This window comes from Daphnia pulex, chromosome 5, assembly GCF_021134715.1.
Source record: "Daphnia pulex isolate KAP4 chromosome 5, ASM2113471v1".
Taxonomy (NCBI): domain Eukaryota; kingdom Metazoa; phylum Arthropoda; class Branchiopoda; order Diplostraca; family Daphniidae; genus Daphnia; species Daphnia pulex.
Genome location: NC_060021.1, coordinates 5,629,201 through 5,646,536, shown reverse-complemented (window position 1 = coordinate 5,646,536; position 17,336 = coordinate 5,629,201). Strand labels below are relative to the sequence as shown.

Genomic DNA, 17,336 nt, shown 5'->3' with positions numbered 1-17,336 from the left:
ATAAAATTTTTGTAGGCAAATTTTTTTGATTTATTTTGTTCGTTATATGGACAAATTATACAATCGTTCATCGATAAATTAGGACATGCACGGCATTTAACGATGTTGTCAATGTTGCAACAATTCGCTGAAATATTTACATATGGTTTAATCACAGTTATTGTGTTTCAACCAATAACAGGTTTCGGTTTGTCACGATGAATTGCAGATAAATTTAGCTGTTCAGCATGCGATATGCCGCTTGGAGCGCTTTTCGAAAGGTGCTAACGTTGATCAAAGAAATAGGATAGATTAAAAACAGCGTTATCATGTTATGTAGTCACAGAGGTGTCTACGATGAAAACCACACGAAAACATTGTTTTCACCACAGCAGACGCAACAAGTCGTACGTCTCATCCATTCAATTTTTATTAAGCAGGCGCCATTTTATTTCACTTATTTTAGTTAATTGAAGATGAACAACATCCCATACTACGGCCCCGAGGACGTAAAGGCCTCGTTGAAATATGAAGAACTGGTTTCAGCGTTGGAACTGGCATTGGCTGATTTTTCAAAGGGGCCAGAAGGAGGGGTTAGTCAGCCCCTCAGAGCCACTGCTGAAGTCACAAAATTCAATGGGTTTGAAAAATAAATTGTCCTGTTCTTTTCTGATTAAAAATTTATTTGGTAATGTAATAGTTTTTTAGCTGCGATGCCAGCATATGTCGCATCACGAAACGCCTTGGCATGCAAATTAGTTACGTTTTATCCAAATAATGCAGCCAAAGAAATGGACACTCATATGGCTCATGTATTACTATTTGACGAAACGTCTGGAGAAATCAAAGCAGTAATTCCTCTATTTAATAATAAAGGGGATCGCAATAATACCGTATTACATTTGTCATAAATACTAGATCATGGATGGGGAGGTGATCACTGCCATGAGAACGGCAGCGGTTTCCGCGATTGCCACCAAATACTTGGCGGAAAAGTATGATATATTGGCTGTTCTGGGATCGGGAGTCCAAGCTACAGCTCACATCGAAGCCTTTTGTAAAATGTTTCCAATTAAGAAGGTATATTGTACTGATTTCTCACTTTTCGCATTTTTTTGTAAGGAAACCGCACTATAATTCTTTTATTTCACAGATTAATATTTGGAATCATCGAACAGAAGGCGCAGAAAAGCTAGCCAAATACGTAAAAGAATCGATGGGAATCGAAGTGCAAGTTTTCACAGACGTTCAGTCGTGCGTAGAAATGGCCGATGTTATTATCGCGGCCACATTCGCAACAGAACCAATTCTTAAAGAATACCCCATGAGACCATGGGTTCACATAAATTGTAAGGACATTGAGCTTCTAAACTATTTGAATTATGCAGAGTAACTACGTGAACGTTTCACCTTCAGCTGTTGGAGCTCCGCGTCCGCAATGGCAAGAATTGAGCGCAGAACTTATGAACAACTCGGTTGTGTACGTCGATTCGTTTTTATCGGCAAACAAGGAATCGGGCGATGTTATTAAATCTGGAGCTCAAATTTATGCAGAAATCGGGGAAATAATTCTCGGGAATAAAAAGGCGGAAATCACTACACGAACCGTATTTAAATCTTTAGGTAATTTAAATGAAGCTGTAAATTATGTGCACAACTTACGCCTTTTACTGTAAAATTCGCTTGCAACAGGACTAGCCCTCGAAGATGCTGTTTCTGCCCGCCTTGTTTTTGACGTGATGGAACTAAACAAGAAAATTCTCAAACAATAGTTGTGTCTTGTTTAAATAAAAAGAACTCTTAAGAACACAAGATTATCTTTGCATTTGTTTTATTCGACATTAATCAGATAACAGAACGAAATTATTCAGGAAATGGTTGGCGATCGGCATACATCATGTTAGTCTTGAGTGATGACACAGTCTGGGTGTTTCCCTAGAACGACCTCGGCCTGTTCCGCAACGGTTTCGGATATAGGAGTGAAAATATTGGAAGCAAGGGCGGCAGCGAGTTCCATAGAAAAGCGGTGGAATATTCCTCGTCGACGAGCTTCTTCATGAGCCCTTTCCTGAGAATGAAAGTCTCCCTCCAGACAACTAGTTTTCAGAGTAAAGATGGTTGTGATGCGACTGCTCCACTGACGCAGAAGAACGAGCCCAACTGCACATTTCCAGTCGTGAAATTGAGTGCAAATCTCGTTTCCTGACGATGGTTCCCGTTCAATATCACTCGGGACGATGGAAGGCTCGGTCGGTTCATCTTGATGAGAAGGCTGTTTAGTATCACTCAAAGAAGGGTTGAGTCCCGTTGTTGGATTGGCATTGGACCCATTAGAAGATTCTGGCCGACACCTCAATTCGAATTCCGTGAGGAATTCGGCTACCATGTATCCGAATATCACAGCGTCTCTGGCTTCTTCATCATCAGCTGGGATGTCAATCTGGTGGTCTTTCTTAAACATTTCAACATAACGATCTCCAAACATGTCACGAGCTGATTCAACATGGAAAACGATAGCTGGTGGACGGTCACGAATCAGCCATTTGCCAGTTATCACCTTGAATCCTTTATCACGAACGGCTTCCACCGCCACGGCTAGCGGAGAATCTCTTGGGAATTCGGCATGTAGAATTTCATCAGCAGCTTTATCGGGCCTGTAACGTCCAATTAGGATATTCTTTTCGCCGTTTATGGTAAACAAATCAGCGACGTTGGCGACCACATCCCACAAAATTTCAAAAGTCCAGGGCTCTTCGACGTTATCTTCGTCCGGGGTAGTGGATTCTTCACTATTTACTCCAACTTGGCCTTTTTCCGCATCGTTGTTTGGTGTGCGATTAACTTCGTACAAACGAAACCAACAAAGGATTTTCGAAACGTAATCTTTCAATTTGCGAAACATTTTTTAGTAGTTCCAAAAGATTGATTATCATCTAGTTGTGATGTCGGGTCTTAAGTAACCTGAATACGTGAAGGGTACACTTGCAAGCGCTGAAATACCGTTCCTAGGATAATTTTCGTGTAAAAAAAATTGTTACATCAGAAAATGAAAATATTTTACTAATACTAATACATATTTCGCACATTATTCAATTTTCTTTCATATCTTTTTTCGGCATTATCAATATTTAAAACATAATTGATACCTGTCCTATGTTGTTTGTTGACTAAAGAAAACGCTGTCCTACATCGTTGTGATAATTTACCGTAGTGGGCGAAAAAACTGAAATGTTATGATATTTAACGCCATGCCAACGTAAGGTCAATTAACCTTCATCAACGTTTTACTCAGTATTTACAGATTATTCTGTAAGGCCAAGCCACGTCTTCTGTTCCAGGAATAAGAGGATCGAATGGTTTTACCGTATTGAGTATGTTCGAGTGTTGACGGTAGGGCTATACCCTATTGACCTAGATCGATCAGCAATGCTGTGCTTTGATTATTGAAAAGTTCAAACGGTGCAGATTGGTCTGGTTTTTACGTGAGGGGCGGAAGTGATTACTATTCTACGTTTGTCGTTCCATTTCCAGTTTGATGCAACAGCTACATTCTTTTGCAGACTAAAGACGAGGAAAGAAAAGAGCTGCTGTATTACCTTTTCCTCTTGCTTCACTCGGGATTGTTAGGCTTTCCCTTTCCTCGATAACATTTCCTTTTTCCGCCGGTCAATTTCTCCAGGAGGACCAACTGCGCCGTGCCTATTGGATTTCAAAGTAGTACCTTCAACCAACAACTAGAGAACGGATTGCAGATTAGGTGGCCTTCCCTGTTCCTCCGACGAAAACCAAGGGCCGTCCAAACATGTGTGGATGTTGTCGTACAAAATTGCCTATCTCGATGGTTAGACACAAATGCGACTTTATGCTGATCTTGATAAACGCTTACGGATTTTCTCGATACTGATCACGCCGTTTTCCTCTTCCAAACTGCGCCAACAGAACGAATAAATTAGCGTCACATAAAAGGTATAAAAGCATGTCCAACTTACCACCGGGCCGCAGTGATACCAACAGTTTCAGTTCTCGATTCCAAAAGCGTCTATGCAGCCGTGTTCGATTTTCTGTTTTACCTTGTCCACTAATTTTACTTAAATCAAAGAAAACATTTGCAATTTGAAATGATGGCCGAGAACGGCACAGTGTGGAAGAGCGATTACCCTAAAAGACACATTTACTTCTTGGGTACCCTAGGATTACTTTTGGGGCTTGGAATAATCGTCCTTGAGGTAAAAGACGTAGAAACGTTTACATCCATTATACAGCCTACTTTATACATTACGATTTATAACCTGCAGGCCACGATGGTTGTTTACCGAGATGATATTCGCCTCAACGACATCCGCAACAACCCTCTGCTGCCGATTGCCATCACGGGTCTTACATTTGGAGTTTACTTCGTTGTCTTAGCCATCGTTACTGCCTGTGCTGCCAAATCAAAATCACGATGCATGTAAATTATTAGCTTATTTCTCCCTGTTAAAGTTTGTTAATTAACTAACAATTTGATAATGATTGCTACCAATTGCAGAACCGTAACATTCCTCGTCATGAGCATCATCGCGCTAGCTTTGGACTTGTGCTTACTTTCTTTCCACGGTCTTCATCTAATCACTCGCTGTAATCCAAATGAGTTTGAAGGTCTCGGAGGAAATTTTGGCATCCGGAATTGCCGTAAGTTCCGGGATCAGTAGTTTAGCCTTTTAATGAATAATAAACAAATTTGGAATGATTTTATAGGTAATGAATTCGATCACGTATTGTTGATCAATCGACATGGTACCTCGTTACTGTTGATCATCATCGGCACAACACTCCATGCCGTTATCAATTTTTGCTCCATTATTGTCTCCTTTTATGTTGTCTGCCGATTCGAGCAGGTATGAATGACTCCTACAGCAGAAAAGTTATTAACAATACAGAAATTTTTAATTTTGTTTGGATTTGAAGTAGAAATACCTTATCAACGGCCGAAATGGATCGCACCGCAACAAATAAACTATACTAATCTTATACTTCATCGTCACAGTAATGACATCATCCGAATTTCAGAGATAAATACATCCTTTGTTATAATAACCCGTGTTCCTTCATTGAACCCATTCCTTGACCCGGATGCTGATTTCTTCACCATGCCACTCCATTGTTTATGGTTATTTCCGCTTGCTACGAAGCAGGATGAAAGGGATCCGGATCTGTAAAACTTGAAATTACAATTTCGACTTGAATGGGACATCAGTTCAGTAGAGGCAATAGCATAAATCGAGTGCCAACATGACGATCGCGTGGCTGACTACCGAAGTTTATATTAAAACTAAGCTTAGACTTATTTCAATTTACAATGGAGTGAAAGAGCGCTCAAAAAGATGGGCATACCTTCTAATTGTTACGTGGTGTACACTTTTGATAGCAACAACTGGAATTCAGGTATATATGTTGTAATAATTATAAAAATTTAGCTAATCTTAAACTACCTTAATTAAACAAGATATCGATGGTTACGGCATATCAAGAGCAAGAAGGATCTCATGACGTACCGTATAATCCTTGGTTTCCTGCCACCATGAACGGACTAACAATGTGTCTTTATGCTGCAGTGCTGTCAGCACTTGTTCTTTGGTCAATTCAAGCCTATTCAAGAAAGTTGTAGGTGTGACCTGAAACAGATATTAAATCAATGTATTAAATTTGTCTTTATTTATTAGTGCCGTCACGTGTTTTTCAGTTACACTAATAGGGTACTTATTACTGGACATGGCAGTCTTCTTCTACTATCCCCTTCGACTTGTGACTCGATGTAGCCTGTCGGATTTCAACGGAATTATGCGCAAATGCCGTACAAAGAATTTTAACAAAATGAGATTTGAATGTACAGCCTAATATTCTAATACCATGTGTGGGATTTTAGGTGCTGAATTTAGTGACGTCTTGATGGTGGTGCGACGTGGAAGCACACCAATGATGTTCTCTATAGTGGGCGTCCTTCATGGTTTGGTCATTTCTTTTTCACTTGCTGTCATGATTGCTGTCCTCATTAGAAAAAAACAGGTATTTTATTAATCATTCACTAGATTACGTTAAACACTTGCTTTAATACTGATTAAATCATTGGCTAAAGGTAAAATATGAAGTTAACGGACGTGGTAATGGACACGGAATTTCACAAGAAAGCTACACAGATTTCGACGATATAGAATTAAAATAAAATAGTTCCCATTAGTGCAGTTACAGTCCAATCTTTCAACTACTAAAGAGAACCATAGAAAATCATCTGCATTAATATTTATCTCCGGAATCCATTTGAAAGCTCATAGATTTTAATTTCCCTTATAACGTATGCGGCATCACGCCAGTCGTAGTGGAATCATTCTGTCTGGAAAGCATAATACACGTGCCGATCTTGAGAAGAAAGTAAGCGTTTTCTCACAACAGCAGCAGAACCTAATCATTTATGTACAAGGTATAGTTTACAGCATCACGGGGTAAGGCCAACTCACGACCGGCTTGCACAGGATACTCAAATGTGAACATAACCTAACCATCACTGTGGTGTAAAAATTTCCATCATAAAAAATTATAACTTACGGATGCTGTGGTCACCGGTGTGTGGCTTTCCGCTTCCTTAGTAGAAAGAAAAGTTGAGAAGGACAGATCAAAAACAGTGTTTGTACCCATTCAGTGGTTCTCAAAACTCGTTTCATGGAGTACAAATGCTACGTACCGTCTAGTCCGTCACAGGCAACAAGATTTTTTCGACTTAGATTCCGTATCACAGCGGTGATTGGATTGCTGATCGGAATCATCACAGTGTTCTGGCAGGTAACTTGAGGGATTCCGCAATATTTTTCAAATGTGGAGGTCGACATGAATAGCCTACTGAATTCTTTTACAGATACAGTCTCATGTAGACAGGGATCAGCCTGACGTTGATATGACTTTTGAACTTGAAATTTGTTTTGGGATTTACGGTTTTTTTCTAGCGAGTACGAGCTACTACCTCGGTGAAATTCAAGCAAGTTCATGGTATTTTATTTTATTTTACAGAGATTGAAAACTTTATTACCTTTAATCTTTGGTTCAATAATTCTTCCACTTTTAGGGCGCGATTTCACATCGTCATCTCGTCTACTGGAATTGTATTAGATCTTGTTCTTCTGGTTTACCATGCTACTTCAACAATTCTAAGTTAGTGGAAAAATACATAAAATGAATTATTATTACTACTTAATAACTACATTTATACTGCATTTATCAGGAGGCAGCTATATCAACCCTGGAAACAATTTCTTTATGATTTCAATAGCGACGTTACAAGCGGTCAACAACTCTGTTGCTATATTTCTCTGTCGGAAGCTCATTGTTCATGAACACAGTATTCTAAAATTAATTATTAGTTAACTTAGTGCTCAAAAACAGACCTTTCACCTAAATTTGAATTTTTCTTAAGGAACACAAGAGCTTCGTTTTAAACGTGAAACTTCACCCGAGCCTAACGATGACGTGGAACACAGTATTTTATTGCTAAAAAAACCTGAAAATGTTGAGTGATGAAAAGAGAAACAATTAAATTATTACAGGAACGGTATAAACTGAGAGTTACCAAGTGCTTTTTAAAAATAAGATTAAATTGAGAAAAATGTCTGTATTATTTTTACTGGATGAAATATCAATACAAAGAAATGTGAATGAAAAGCGCATTTTGAGTTACCCGATGGTTGCCCAATAGCACAGAACCAGCAATGAGTTAAACAAAGGAGGAAAATTGGAAATTAACCAACGTACGTAAGTAATTTTGTCATCGCCATGTTGACAAATGTGCTATTGCTTCTTGAAACTTTTTAATATGGGGTATATGTTATCGAATGCATCGTAGATCTCTTGGCGAACTTTCGCGCCTAGAAGAAGTGAAATTGAAGTAAACAAATATTCAAAAACCCCACATTGAAAATTTTAACATACCGGTTAGCACAACTTTTCCTGAAACGAAAATAAGCAAAACAATACGAGGTTTGACCATTCGGTAAATGAGACCAGGGAAGAGTTCGGGTTCGTAGCTGTAAATATAATAATAAGTAAAATTATACACAACATTTTATTGTATATGATTACCTGCTAAACTGGCTGTGTGTCAAAACGAGGCCTTCTAGACGGATAGGAAATTTCACGTCACAACTACCAACCATGTTTTGAATTTTGAAATCAAGAAATTTTGCCTGGAATATAAAATGGTTATTTGAAGTGAATTTTTTCCTCGCACAAATTGTCTTACGGGAAAGTTAAGCTTCTGTACGATTCGAGCATATTTTCTGGCTGCTAATCTTGAATCTTCTTCAGATTTAGCTCCTGTACACACCATTTTCCCTGAACTAAAGATAAGGGCTGTTGTTCTGGGCTCTCGGATTCTCATAATCACGGCTGCGAAACGTTTAGGGTTGTACTCTGCATTACGGGCGTGGAGAGCAATCTTTTTTAGATCTAATTTGCATCCCAGATTCACTGTTGATACTATATTCCTGAAATATAAAAAGAAAATACCTGATTATCATAGCAACTAAAATAAATATTTCGTCTCTTACTGTAGTTGAGGAACAATTCCTGGATCAGCAGAAGCTGGTGTGTGTGGTGTCATGGGAGCAGGTGTAGATGGGCCAAACATTCCAGCAGGAGCTGGTGTGCCTTGTGAATGCAAGTGTGAATCCCCGATGGCTGCACTAGACCCTCGGTTTGGAGCAGGTGACATAAGAGCTTGCTGCAAACAAAAAATAGTTTTAATGAATCCCATTACATATACAAATTTTTTCAAAGCAAATAAGATACTGTCGTAACTCAATCCTCAGATAAAATTAGAACATGATTGACATTACAATTTTCCAGCAATATTTTTAGCAACACGTAAAAGACTGGTACATCATCTCATCATAGACTTTAGTCAATGGTCGTGCCTCAGTTTAACAATATATTACCGGAGTCTGAGGTTGTAACATGTGCTGGGGTGTAAATCCCGGTAAACTGTATAGGTTCTGTGAGCTAGATGCAGTGTTGATCTGTTGGTGGGGAAGAGCAAGTCCAAACCCATTTTGTTGTTGTTGTTGACGTTGTGTCGGAATAGGGCTGTTATGAGGTAAAATTTGCTGGTCTTCCTCTGGCTGATGAAGTGGAGTGCCAATTGATGGAATACTGAAGCCAGGACTGGATAGCATTTGATCCATTTTCTAGGCTATCTTGAACTCCTCCAAAGATCAGTAAGGAAATTAAGCAAAACCCCGAAACAGTTCAAGTAATCACAACTCTTTAGGCAACAGGCAAGAGTCACAGCAGCAAAATCTATATCGAAGCAGTACAGCAGCTCTCTCTGTACGGCTCTCCAACCGTCTCTGCCTTCAGAACTGCGAATGGCCGACACTTTTCTGTTTCTGATCAAAGGCGTACAACGCGAACCTAGCGGTAGAACTTTGTACTTGACACAGTCAGACAGCCAGTAAAGAGCGCCAAAAAGCAAAAAGTTCAAAAAGTAAAACAAACGAAAATATGCTACTTATTTCATTATTACGTCGATTCGTTATAAAAACTCAAATTTTGCGTGAAGCACGCTACAAATACTTATATTAGATGAAGTCGTTCGATTTATTCATTGAATTGTTAGGTGTATCAACTGTACTGTGTGTACGGTAAGGAGAACGACTAAAAACAAGAAATACAGCAATAAGGGGTGGGGAAAAACGTTTAAAAATGTATTCATAGTAATTAACAATCAAAATCAAACTTTTAGGAAACTATAAGTACGAACAACATCACTTGAAAGATATCCATTTACACATACTGTGGTTACTAATCCTTTTTAAGTTTTTTTATTTCAAAATACTCAGCCTGCAAATGGAATGAAAAATATAGATTTTTCTTTTTTAAAATAAGTGGAATGTAATACGTTCGTCAGTGACTTTAATAAGAAATAATAGTGCTTACCCCAAAGTCTCCGACAGCAACTGCCAATTGCGTGCCAGTAGCGTCCCACTCTATTGTGTAGATTGCACCGTTGAGTTTCATGGAACCAAACAGCTTCCCCTTTTTGAATTTCATTCCATCACTCGATAATCAGCTCGAATGAGTACATACTGGATTAAGTTATATGCTTACCTTTGAAAACCAGCAATCTACATGACCATCACCTCTGCCAGCAGCTAAAAGTTTTCCATTAGGTGAGAAGGCGAGGCACTTGACGCTACTTTTATTCTTACTGCTCAAAACCATTTTTGTTTTTAAAGTTGCATGCCACACGATAACCGTGCCATCATCAGAACCACTGTGAAAACGTTGCTGTAAGGATTTCAAGCAACCACCACTTATAAGTAACCAAAAATTTGAAGTCACCTTGCCAGGTATTTGCTACACAAGCTATCCCTCCTAATTGAAGAAACACCTGGTCCAGAGGAAACAGCAGGACGCCATGAAATGGCGTTCACCGATCGATAATGACCATTCAATTCCTTTGGTTCAGAGCTAATTTTTAATGCATCTTTCCAAACCTGAATAATAGAGAACTGACTTTGTAAGAACCAACATTAAAAATATGCTGTGTATGTGTGAGTTTACTTGAAGCGATGAATCCACAGAAAAAGTTGCTAATACATCTGAACCAGGATTCCAGCGGACTGATCTTACCCAACGCTAAATTGAATCGCATTTTAAAATTTAAAATAATAATTTTGCGCAAATACATAACATAGTCTTACGGGATAATCGGAAACAGTTCGCAGTGGATGATCATGCCCTGCTCGATGAATGAAGATGAATCCATTATAAGCGCAAGAAACGAAAATATTTGTATTTATTTTCCAGTCAACATCGCAAATCGGATCTGAATGGCAGGTGAAAGTCTGGCGCAGACTTAATCTGTCCATATCCCAGACCAACATTTTCTAGAAAGAATAAAGATGTGATAGTCATTATCAAGTTATACAGATATCTGCTGGTTTTCTATGGGTTACGTACGCCGTCCATCCCTCCAGAAACGAGGTACTTTCCTGACGGACTAAATTTCAAAACTAAAACCTCATTTGCATGAGTTTCTACCATGGTTTCAGCTTCAGGCGGGATTGCAGGATTTAATTTGCCTTCGGTAGACCAAAATCGAATGACTCCTTTTTTCGATCCTGTAACTAGAATGGTCCCATTGGGCTAACAAAAGAAAAGAAAAGAGATCAACATTTGACTAAAGGTAATAATAATAATTAGCAATTCTTTACATTCCAAGCAATTTGAAAAACAGGATCATTCGAGTGGTCGAGTGCAACGCGTCGGTTTTGTTTGCGAAAGGTATCTGATAAGCTAGCGAATTTCGCTAACCGAACTGATTCATTCACATTTTCATTTTCAACTTTGTTTTCATTCTGTGCGGGTAATATCCAAATAAGGGCATCTGCCCCATCACTGGTGGTGGCCACACAGTTAGTTTGAGGGTGCCATGTACATGTGTTTTTTAAAGCGCTGCGAATGCGATCAGCAGCAAAACGACGATTTTCTAGCACTGCATCCTCCAAGCTGACTGAATGAGCAATAGGAGGACTGCTCAACGATAAATTTGGACCTATCGGTACTTCTGCGATATTAATAAAAATAAAGTTTAGTTTCATTGCCTTGTTTTCAAAGAATACCATGAAGTTTTAGTAACCATAAAATTCTGGAGACTCAGGATCGAAACCAAGATTGGAACGAACCCGTTTATTAATTCTTGACTCCGTTCCATTAATGCCAGATCTAGATTCTGCAGAGAAATTTAATGAAGAAGGTGTTGGAGACGATGCATCGTCGGTTAAGGAGACAGTGCTATTTGCCGGTGATACGGAAGATTGTGGAGAATCAATAGATAAATCATAGCTTATATAGGAAGGAAGCTCGGATGCGAAGCTCGTTTTCCCTTTAAGACTTTTTAAAGGCCTCAATGAAAGTGGTTTCGGAGGATTTGGCGGATTCTGAAGCGATACGGTTGCTGTCGATGGGAGAATACTATTACGTGCCAGTGTTATGTTACTGCTTTCGTCATCTGATGATGAAAGCCGCCTAATTGAAAGTGAGGACAATGTTGGATTCTTATTACAGCAATCAAACGGTTTTCTAGGTGATGTAGGCGTCTTTGCGTGCTGCAGGGGTGTACGACATTCAGGCCCAGTCATTCAGGCCCGCGACGTTCAGGCCCACCTTTTTTTTACGTGCCTTTCAGGCCCAATTTTGACGTCATTCAGGCCCAAGTTTTTTTTAAATATAAAATCATGGAAATTTTTTCATTTTCGTTCGCAATAAAACGTCAATGTTCGGGGGACAGGTGGGTGAGTCGAATAAGGCGTCGCTTAGTGATCTGGTGTTCGAGGTCCTTTGGTATCCGAGTTCGACTCCCATGATGAGCATAGTTGCTCCCACACCTGGGCCCTACCACTACACGTATACAGTTCACACGCTACTACATACAACACTTACAGATCCACAAACATAACTTCGGATAGCTCTTCATGAATTCCTAGAAGTCGGCTTGGACAAATAAGAGAATAAGAAAATTCAAATAAGAATACGGCGAATTGCAATGCCATATCAAAAAGTGGTTTGGTTGCATGGAAATGAGACCAAACTAATAAGTTGACGACGTTATTGAGTCCATACCATTCTGGCCCATTTTTCTCCCTCTGCTAACATAATAACGGTGGTCTAATGGTCAGAAGCCTGGGCTGTAATGTCAAAGGACCGAGGTTCGAATCTCTGACAAGGCGAGATAGAAAATGCCAATAAATAGAAATTTATTGGCATACCCGACGCTATGCCCGTCACCTCATCTTCGCCACCGATCAGCAGCTACATCTGTTACGCAAAGCCAAAAGATGGTACGGTGACGGAACTTTTTTCATCTGCCCGACTCCTTTCTATCAGGTTTTCGGCATACATGCGTTCATCCGACATGGTAATCTAGATATGCAGGTAAGATAGTTGGTACGAGGACTCGAACCTTTGACTTTAAGAATGGTAATCGAACACCGTAACCACTTACCCATTTATCATTGATCCAGGTTCCTTTAGTCACAGTGCTGATGTCCGGGAAAAGAAAGAAAGACTACGTTGCAGTTTTTTCTTCTATTCTTGAACTTCTGACTCTTTTGGGTGAACCAAGAGTGGAAGAGTTTATGATGGATTTCGAGGCTGCTATGTGGCAGGTATTTGCTTTTTTAAACGTTAATCTTCAGTAATAAACACTCCCTTTTCTCTTCCTATAGGCATGCAGGGCGGTTTTCCCCACAGTGAAGCCGGTCGGCTGTTCCTTTCACTTGACACAGTCCTTCTACCGCAACATCAAGGTTATAGGACTAAGTCCAGCCTATAGAAAGGACAGCCAGACCCGGAACACCTGTCGGGAATTGCTTAGCCTTTACCTGCTGCCAGCCGAAAAAATTCGCAAAAGGTTCCAGAGCATCGCATCCAACGCGACAGGGCTAATGTTGCGTTTCTGCAACTATGTGGAGACAGCACAATTCGGCCACCAGAGTGCTGGTCTATGTTTATGCAGCATGTTAGGACCAATAACAACGTTGAGGGTACCCACAATAACCTCAAAGCTGTTGCTGGCAAGTTATCTATTTAAGTTATCGATCTATAATATATCGATTATTTTTAATTTTCTATCTGTATTTTTGTACTAGGACTGGCTTCAACCAATCTTGTTGCCTTTTTAATAAAGATGCACGCAGAGGCTGAGAAACTTGCCATGACGGCAAAACTTTTGTCACAAAAACAAGTGCTCAAAAAACTCAACAAGGACGCAGAATCGAAACAGCGCCATCTGACCTTCTTCCAATCTTTTAACAGACCGGACCACCCCATTTCCTCTAAAGAGATGCTTTTGCAGCTCGCGAAGCTCACAAAGAAGCACTCAAAAGCGGATCTGAGAGAGCTGAGGAACGGTCCGGTGAACGAAGATTCCGATTAATGTTTTCATAATAGTCTTCGAATTATTCTGTTCGATCATGAAATACAATTCCTTATAAGCACTTCCGCTTTATATTCAATTTCTTTCCATTTCCTACTTTTGAATTTACTGTGATGTCTAAGAAAGGAGTATCTATTTCATTTTCACATATTTTCAATTAATATAAACGTTGTCCGGCTATGAACCGTTGACCTCAGAACAGCAGCTCACCTTGCTAACCACTACACCACTAGTTAATATTTTACTTTGTGTATTTATGAATGACTGTGTATTTATGTACATATGAAGAACATAAAAAATTATATTGGGCCTGAATGACATTCAAGTCCGTCTTTCAGGCCCAATTTTTGCGACGTTCAGGCCCAATAAAAGTGGGCCTGAAAGACGTGGGCCTGAATGACTGGGCCTGAATGTCGCACACCCGTGCTGCAGCAGTGGTGCACCAAGCAAAGTACGAGGTGCCGGGAGCGGTGATCGACGCAGCATTGCTTTCGTTGGATATATCCGGCGGACTTCATTTGTTTCCTCTTTAATAGAAAGGGAAGTTTCCAATGAATAAGCAATCACACGACGAACGTCTTCTGCTGTAGAATGTCCTTCAAGACGATCTTGATCCAAACCATGAAGAATATTAACGGGTCCGTCGATCGAGGATTCCAAGCGAACAGACGACAGATTACCGTATGGTCCTTCGATAATCACTTTCAGATAAGATTGCTGCAAATCGGAATAAAGCTGATAAATCTGGGCAGCGGTCGTGCAAGAATCTACAAGTTTCTTGATGCAGTCTTCAATTTGACTGCTAAAATCCTCACGATCAGTTCGGGATGAACGTCCAGCGGAGAGGAAGTTGTCCTGAAAAGATACTATTTCGTTTTTTGCCACTTCTAGTTGACTTATTTGCTGGTTGTTATGAGCTATTTTCTCTCGTACGCTTATTGTAAGGCGCTGCAAGGAGTCCTCGACAGTATTTAAAACGTCTCCGTATTTCTTTCGCTGGTCTAAGGCAGAGTCTAAATTTGTAATAGTCTTGTAGAATAAAATGACGTGATTTCCGATTGCGCAGTGAATAATATCAGACACATCGAAAACTAGATGGCTGTCATTCCAACACCAGTCGCTGGATATCTTTTGACACAAAAACCAAGAAACACAAGACTACCAAGAAAATAATCATTATAACTAGCAATTTAACGGTATTTTGCGCTAAAATAGAACTTATTTTAACGATTGCATCAGTTCTTTTTCTTTTTTCTAAGAATCACAGGATGATTATGATGACATTTTTACAGGTACCAACGCTACTTGAACTCGTGATCTCCTGTTTACTAGGCAGGCGCTTTACCATCGAAGCCATAGGACCAAAAAACATATTCATAGGACAACAATTTAAAAAGTGGTCATGACGTCACAACAGCAGTTTTACAATTGATTACTTCTATTTTAAAGTTCCCAACTGTTCCACAGCACAAAGAACAATTTACAAAAAAATCAACGAGATTTTCAACGATACTACGAGTCCTGGGTTCTTACTAGGAAGAGCAGATCCATGCAGCACAATTAGTTATTATGATTTGGTGTTTAAATTTCAGCATGAAAAATACCTATGCAATTGTGCCCGAGTAGGCAGTCAAAATTAGATTACCAAGAAAATAATCATTTTATTTTATCATATTTATTCATTCATTTTAACGATTCTATCAGTTCTTTTTCTGATTTCTAAGAGACACGGGATGATTATGATGACATTTCTTACAGGTTTCAATGAGACTCGAACTCGTTATCTAATGCTTACTAGGCAGGCGCTTTGCCATGTAAGCCATAGTACCACAACACTCTTTCATAGGACAACAATTTCAAAAGTGGTCATGACGTCACAACAGCAGTTTTACAATTGATTACTTCTATTTTAAAGTTCCCAACTGTTCCACAGCACAAAGAACAATTTACAAAAAAATCAACGAGATTTTCAACGATACTACGAGTCCTGGTCTCTTACAAGGAAGAGAAGATCCCTGCAGCACAATTAGTAATTATGATTTGATGTTTAAATTTTAGCATGGAAAATACCTATGGAATTGTGCCCGAGTAGGCAGTAAAAATTAGACTACCAAGAAAATAATCATTATAACTATTAATTTAACGGTATTCTGCGCTAAAATAGAACTTATTTTAACGATTCTAACAGTTCTTTTTCAGTTTTCCAAGAGACACGGGATGATTATGATGACATTTCTTACATGTCCCAACGAGACACGAACTCGTGATATCCTGCTTACTAGGCAGGACCTTTGCCATCTAAGCCATAGGACCACAAAACTTTTTCATAGGACAACAATTTCAAAAGTGGTCATGACGTCACAACAGCAGTTTTACAATTGATTTCTTCTATTTTAAAGTTCCCAACTGTTCCACAGCACAAAGAACAATTTACAAAAAAGTCAACTAGATTTTCAACGATACTACGAGTCCTGGTCTCTTACTAGGAAGAGCAGATCCATGCAGCACAATTAGTTATTATGATTTGGTGTTTAAATATCAGCATGGAAAATACCTATGGAATTGTGCCCGAGTAGGCAGTCAAAATTAGATAACCAAGAAAATAATCATTATAACTAGCAATTTAACGGTATTCTGCGCTATAATAGAACTTATTTTAACGATTCTATCAGTTCTTTTTCTGATTTCTGAGAGACACGGGATGATTATGATGACATTTTTTACAAGTCACAACGAGACTCGAACTCGTGATCCCCTGCGTACTAGGCAGGCTCTTTTCCATCTAAGCCATAGGACCACAAAACTGCTTCATAGGACAACAATTTCAAAAGTGGTCATGAAGTCACAACAGCAGTTTTACAATTGATTACTTCTATTTTAAAGTTCCCAACTGTTCCACAGCACAAAGAACAATTTACAAAAAAATCAATGAGATTTTCAACGATACTACGAGTCCTGGTCTCTTACTAGGAAGAGAAGATCCATGCAGCACAATTAGTTTTTATGATTTGGTGTTTAAATATCAGCATGGAAAATACCTATGGAATTGTGCCCGAGAAGGCAGTCAAAATTAGACTACCAAGAAAATAATCATTATAACTAGCAATTTAACGGTATTCTGCGCTAAAATAGAACTTATTTTAACGATTCTATCAGTTCTTTTTCTGTTTTCTAAGAGACCAGGGATGATTATGTAGACATTTTTTACAGGTACCATCGAGACTCGAACTCATCATCTCCTGCTTGCTAGGCAGGCGCTTTGCCATCGAAGCCATAGGACCAAAAAACATATTCATAGGACAACAATTTCAAAAGTGGTCATGACGTCACAACAGCAGTTTTACAATTGATTACTTCTATTTTAAAGTTCCCAACTGTTCCACAGCACAAAGAA

The 17,336-nt window shown here is 39.2% G+C and overlaps 6 protein-coding genes and 1 long non-coding RNA gene across 12 annotated transcripts; 3 read left to right on the top strand and 4 right to left on the bottom strand.

Moving 5' to 3' along the window:
• Positions 1 to 279: 279 nt before the first annotated feature.
• LOC124195028 (ketimine reductase mu-crystallin-like) lies at positions 280 to 1,791 on the top strand. Of its 2 annotated transcripts, none has more exons than XM_046589489.1 (7): positions 280 to 386; positions 446 to 619; positions 680 to 830; positions 898 to 1,059; positions 1,133 to 1,328; positions 1,396 to 1,602; positions 1,672 to 1,791. In XM_046589489.1, exons 2-7 carry the CDS (start codon positions 456 to 458, stop codon positions 1,749 to 1,751), a joined length of 960 nt encoding a protein of 319 aa, XP_046445445.1. In that variant the 5' UTR covers positions 280 to 386; positions 446 to 455; the 3' UTR covers positions 1,752 to 1,791. The 2 variants fall into 2 exon arrangements, with proteins under 2 accessions (XP_046445445.1, XP_046445444.1); XM_046589488.1 differs by having other exon boundaries at positions 294 to 386; positions 456 to 619.
• A 2-nt stretch (positions 1,792 to 1,793) lies between these two features.
• Positions 1,794 to 4,067, bottom strand: LOC124195029 (glycogen [starch] synthase-like). Of its 4 annotated transcripts, none has more exons than XM_046589494.1 (3): positions 3,969 to 4,067; positions 3,866 to 3,906; positions 1,794 to 3,809 (listed from the first exon to the last, which is right to left on the bottom strand). In XM_046589494.1, the coding sequence occupies exon 3, from the start codon at positions 2,879 to 2,881 to the stop codon at positions 1,880 to 1,882; it is 1,002 nt and encodes a 333-aa protein (XP_046445450.1). In that variant the 5' UTR covers positions 2,882 to 3,809; positions 3,866 to 3,906; positions 3,969 to 4,067; the 3' UTR covers positions 1,794 to 1,879. The 4 variants fall into 4 exon arrangements, with proteins under 4 accessions (XP_046445450.1, XP_046445448.1, XP_046445449.1 ...); XM_046589492.1 differs by having other exon boundaries at positions 1,794 to 2,984; positions 3,126 to 3,906; positions 3,969 to 4,066; XM_046589493.1 differs by having other exon boundaries at positions 1,794 to 2,984; positions 3,576 to 3,906; positions 3,969 to 4,066.
• Positions 4,068 to 4,069: 2 nt separating this feature from the next.
• LOC124195031 lies at positions 4,070 to 5,055 on the top strand. Of its 2 annotated transcripts, none has more exons than XM_046589496.1 (5): positions 4,070 to 4,205; positions 4,275 to 4,429; positions 4,508 to 4,650; positions 4,717 to 4,856; positions 4,930 to 5,055. In XM_046589496.1, exons 1-5 carry the CDS (start codon positions 4,098 to 4,100, stop codon positions 4,972 to 4,974), a joined length of 591 nt encoding a protein of 196 aa, XP_046445452.1. In that variant the 5' UTR covers positions 4,070 to 4,097; the 3' UTR covers positions 4,975 to 5,055. The 2 variants fall into 2 exon arrangements, with proteins under 2 accessions (XP_046445452.1, XP_046445453.1); XM_046589497.1 differs by having other exon boundaries at positions 4,927 to 5,055.
• A 407-nt stretch (positions 5,056 to 5,462) lies between these two features.
• Positions 5,463 to 7,186, bottom strand: LOC124195033. The gene is made up of 4 exons (XR_006875108.1): positions 7,040 to 7,186; positions 6,562 to 6,969; positions 5,868 to 6,001; positions 5,463 to 5,778 (listed from the first exon to the last, which is right to left on the bottom strand). It is a non-coding gene; the product is annotated as an uncharacterized LOC124195033 (long non-coding RNA).
• On the top strand, positions 6,667 to 7,668 carry LOC124195032. Its single transcript, XM_046589498.1, has 5 exons — positions 6,667 to 6,795; positions 6,869 to 6,999; positions 7,076 to 7,161; positions 7,232 to 7,348; positions 7,424 to 7,668. Exons 1-5 carry the CDS (start codon positions 6,676 to 6,678, stop codon positions 7,522 to 7,524), a joined length of 555 nt encoding a protein of 184 aa, XP_046445454.1. The 5' UTR covers positions 6,667 to 6,675; the 3' UTR covers positions 7,525 to 7,668.
• On the bottom strand, positions 7,599 to 9,374 carry LOC124195030 (TATA-box-binding protein 2-like). Its single transcript, XM_046589495.1, has 6 exons — positions 8,940 to 9,374; positions 8,553 to 8,725; positions 8,246 to 8,489; positions 8,086 to 8,189; positions 7,936 to 8,030; positions 7,599 to 7,871 (listed from the first exon to the last, which is right to left on the bottom strand). Exons 1-6 carry the CDS (start codon positions 9,183 to 9,185, stop codon positions 7,795 to 7,797), a joined length of 939 nt encoding a protein of 312 aa, XP_046445451.1. The 5' UTR covers positions 9,186 to 9,374; the 3' UTR covers positions 7,599 to 7,794.
• A 317-nt stretch (positions 9,375 to 9,691) lies between these two features.
• Positions 9,692 to 12,146, bottom strand: LOC124194816 (F-box-like/WD repeat-containing protein ebi). Its single transcript, XM_046589201.1, has 8 exons — positions 11,645 to 12,146; positions 11,220 to 11,572; positions 10,966 to 11,151; positions 10,567 to 10,892; positions 10,345 to 10,499; positions 10,111 to 10,276; positions 9,940 to 10,038; positions 9,692 to 9,843 (listed from the first exon to the last, which is right to left on the bottom strand). Exons 1-4 carry the CDS (start codon positions 12,144 to 12,146, stop codon positions 10,659 to 10,661), a joined length of 1,275 nt encoding a protein of 424 aa, XP_046445157.1. The 3' UTR covers positions 9,692 to 9,843; positions 9,940 to 10,038; positions 10,111 to 10,276; positions 10,345 to 10,499; positions 10,567 to 10,658.
• Positions 12,147 to 17,336: the final 5,190 nt, after the last annotated feature.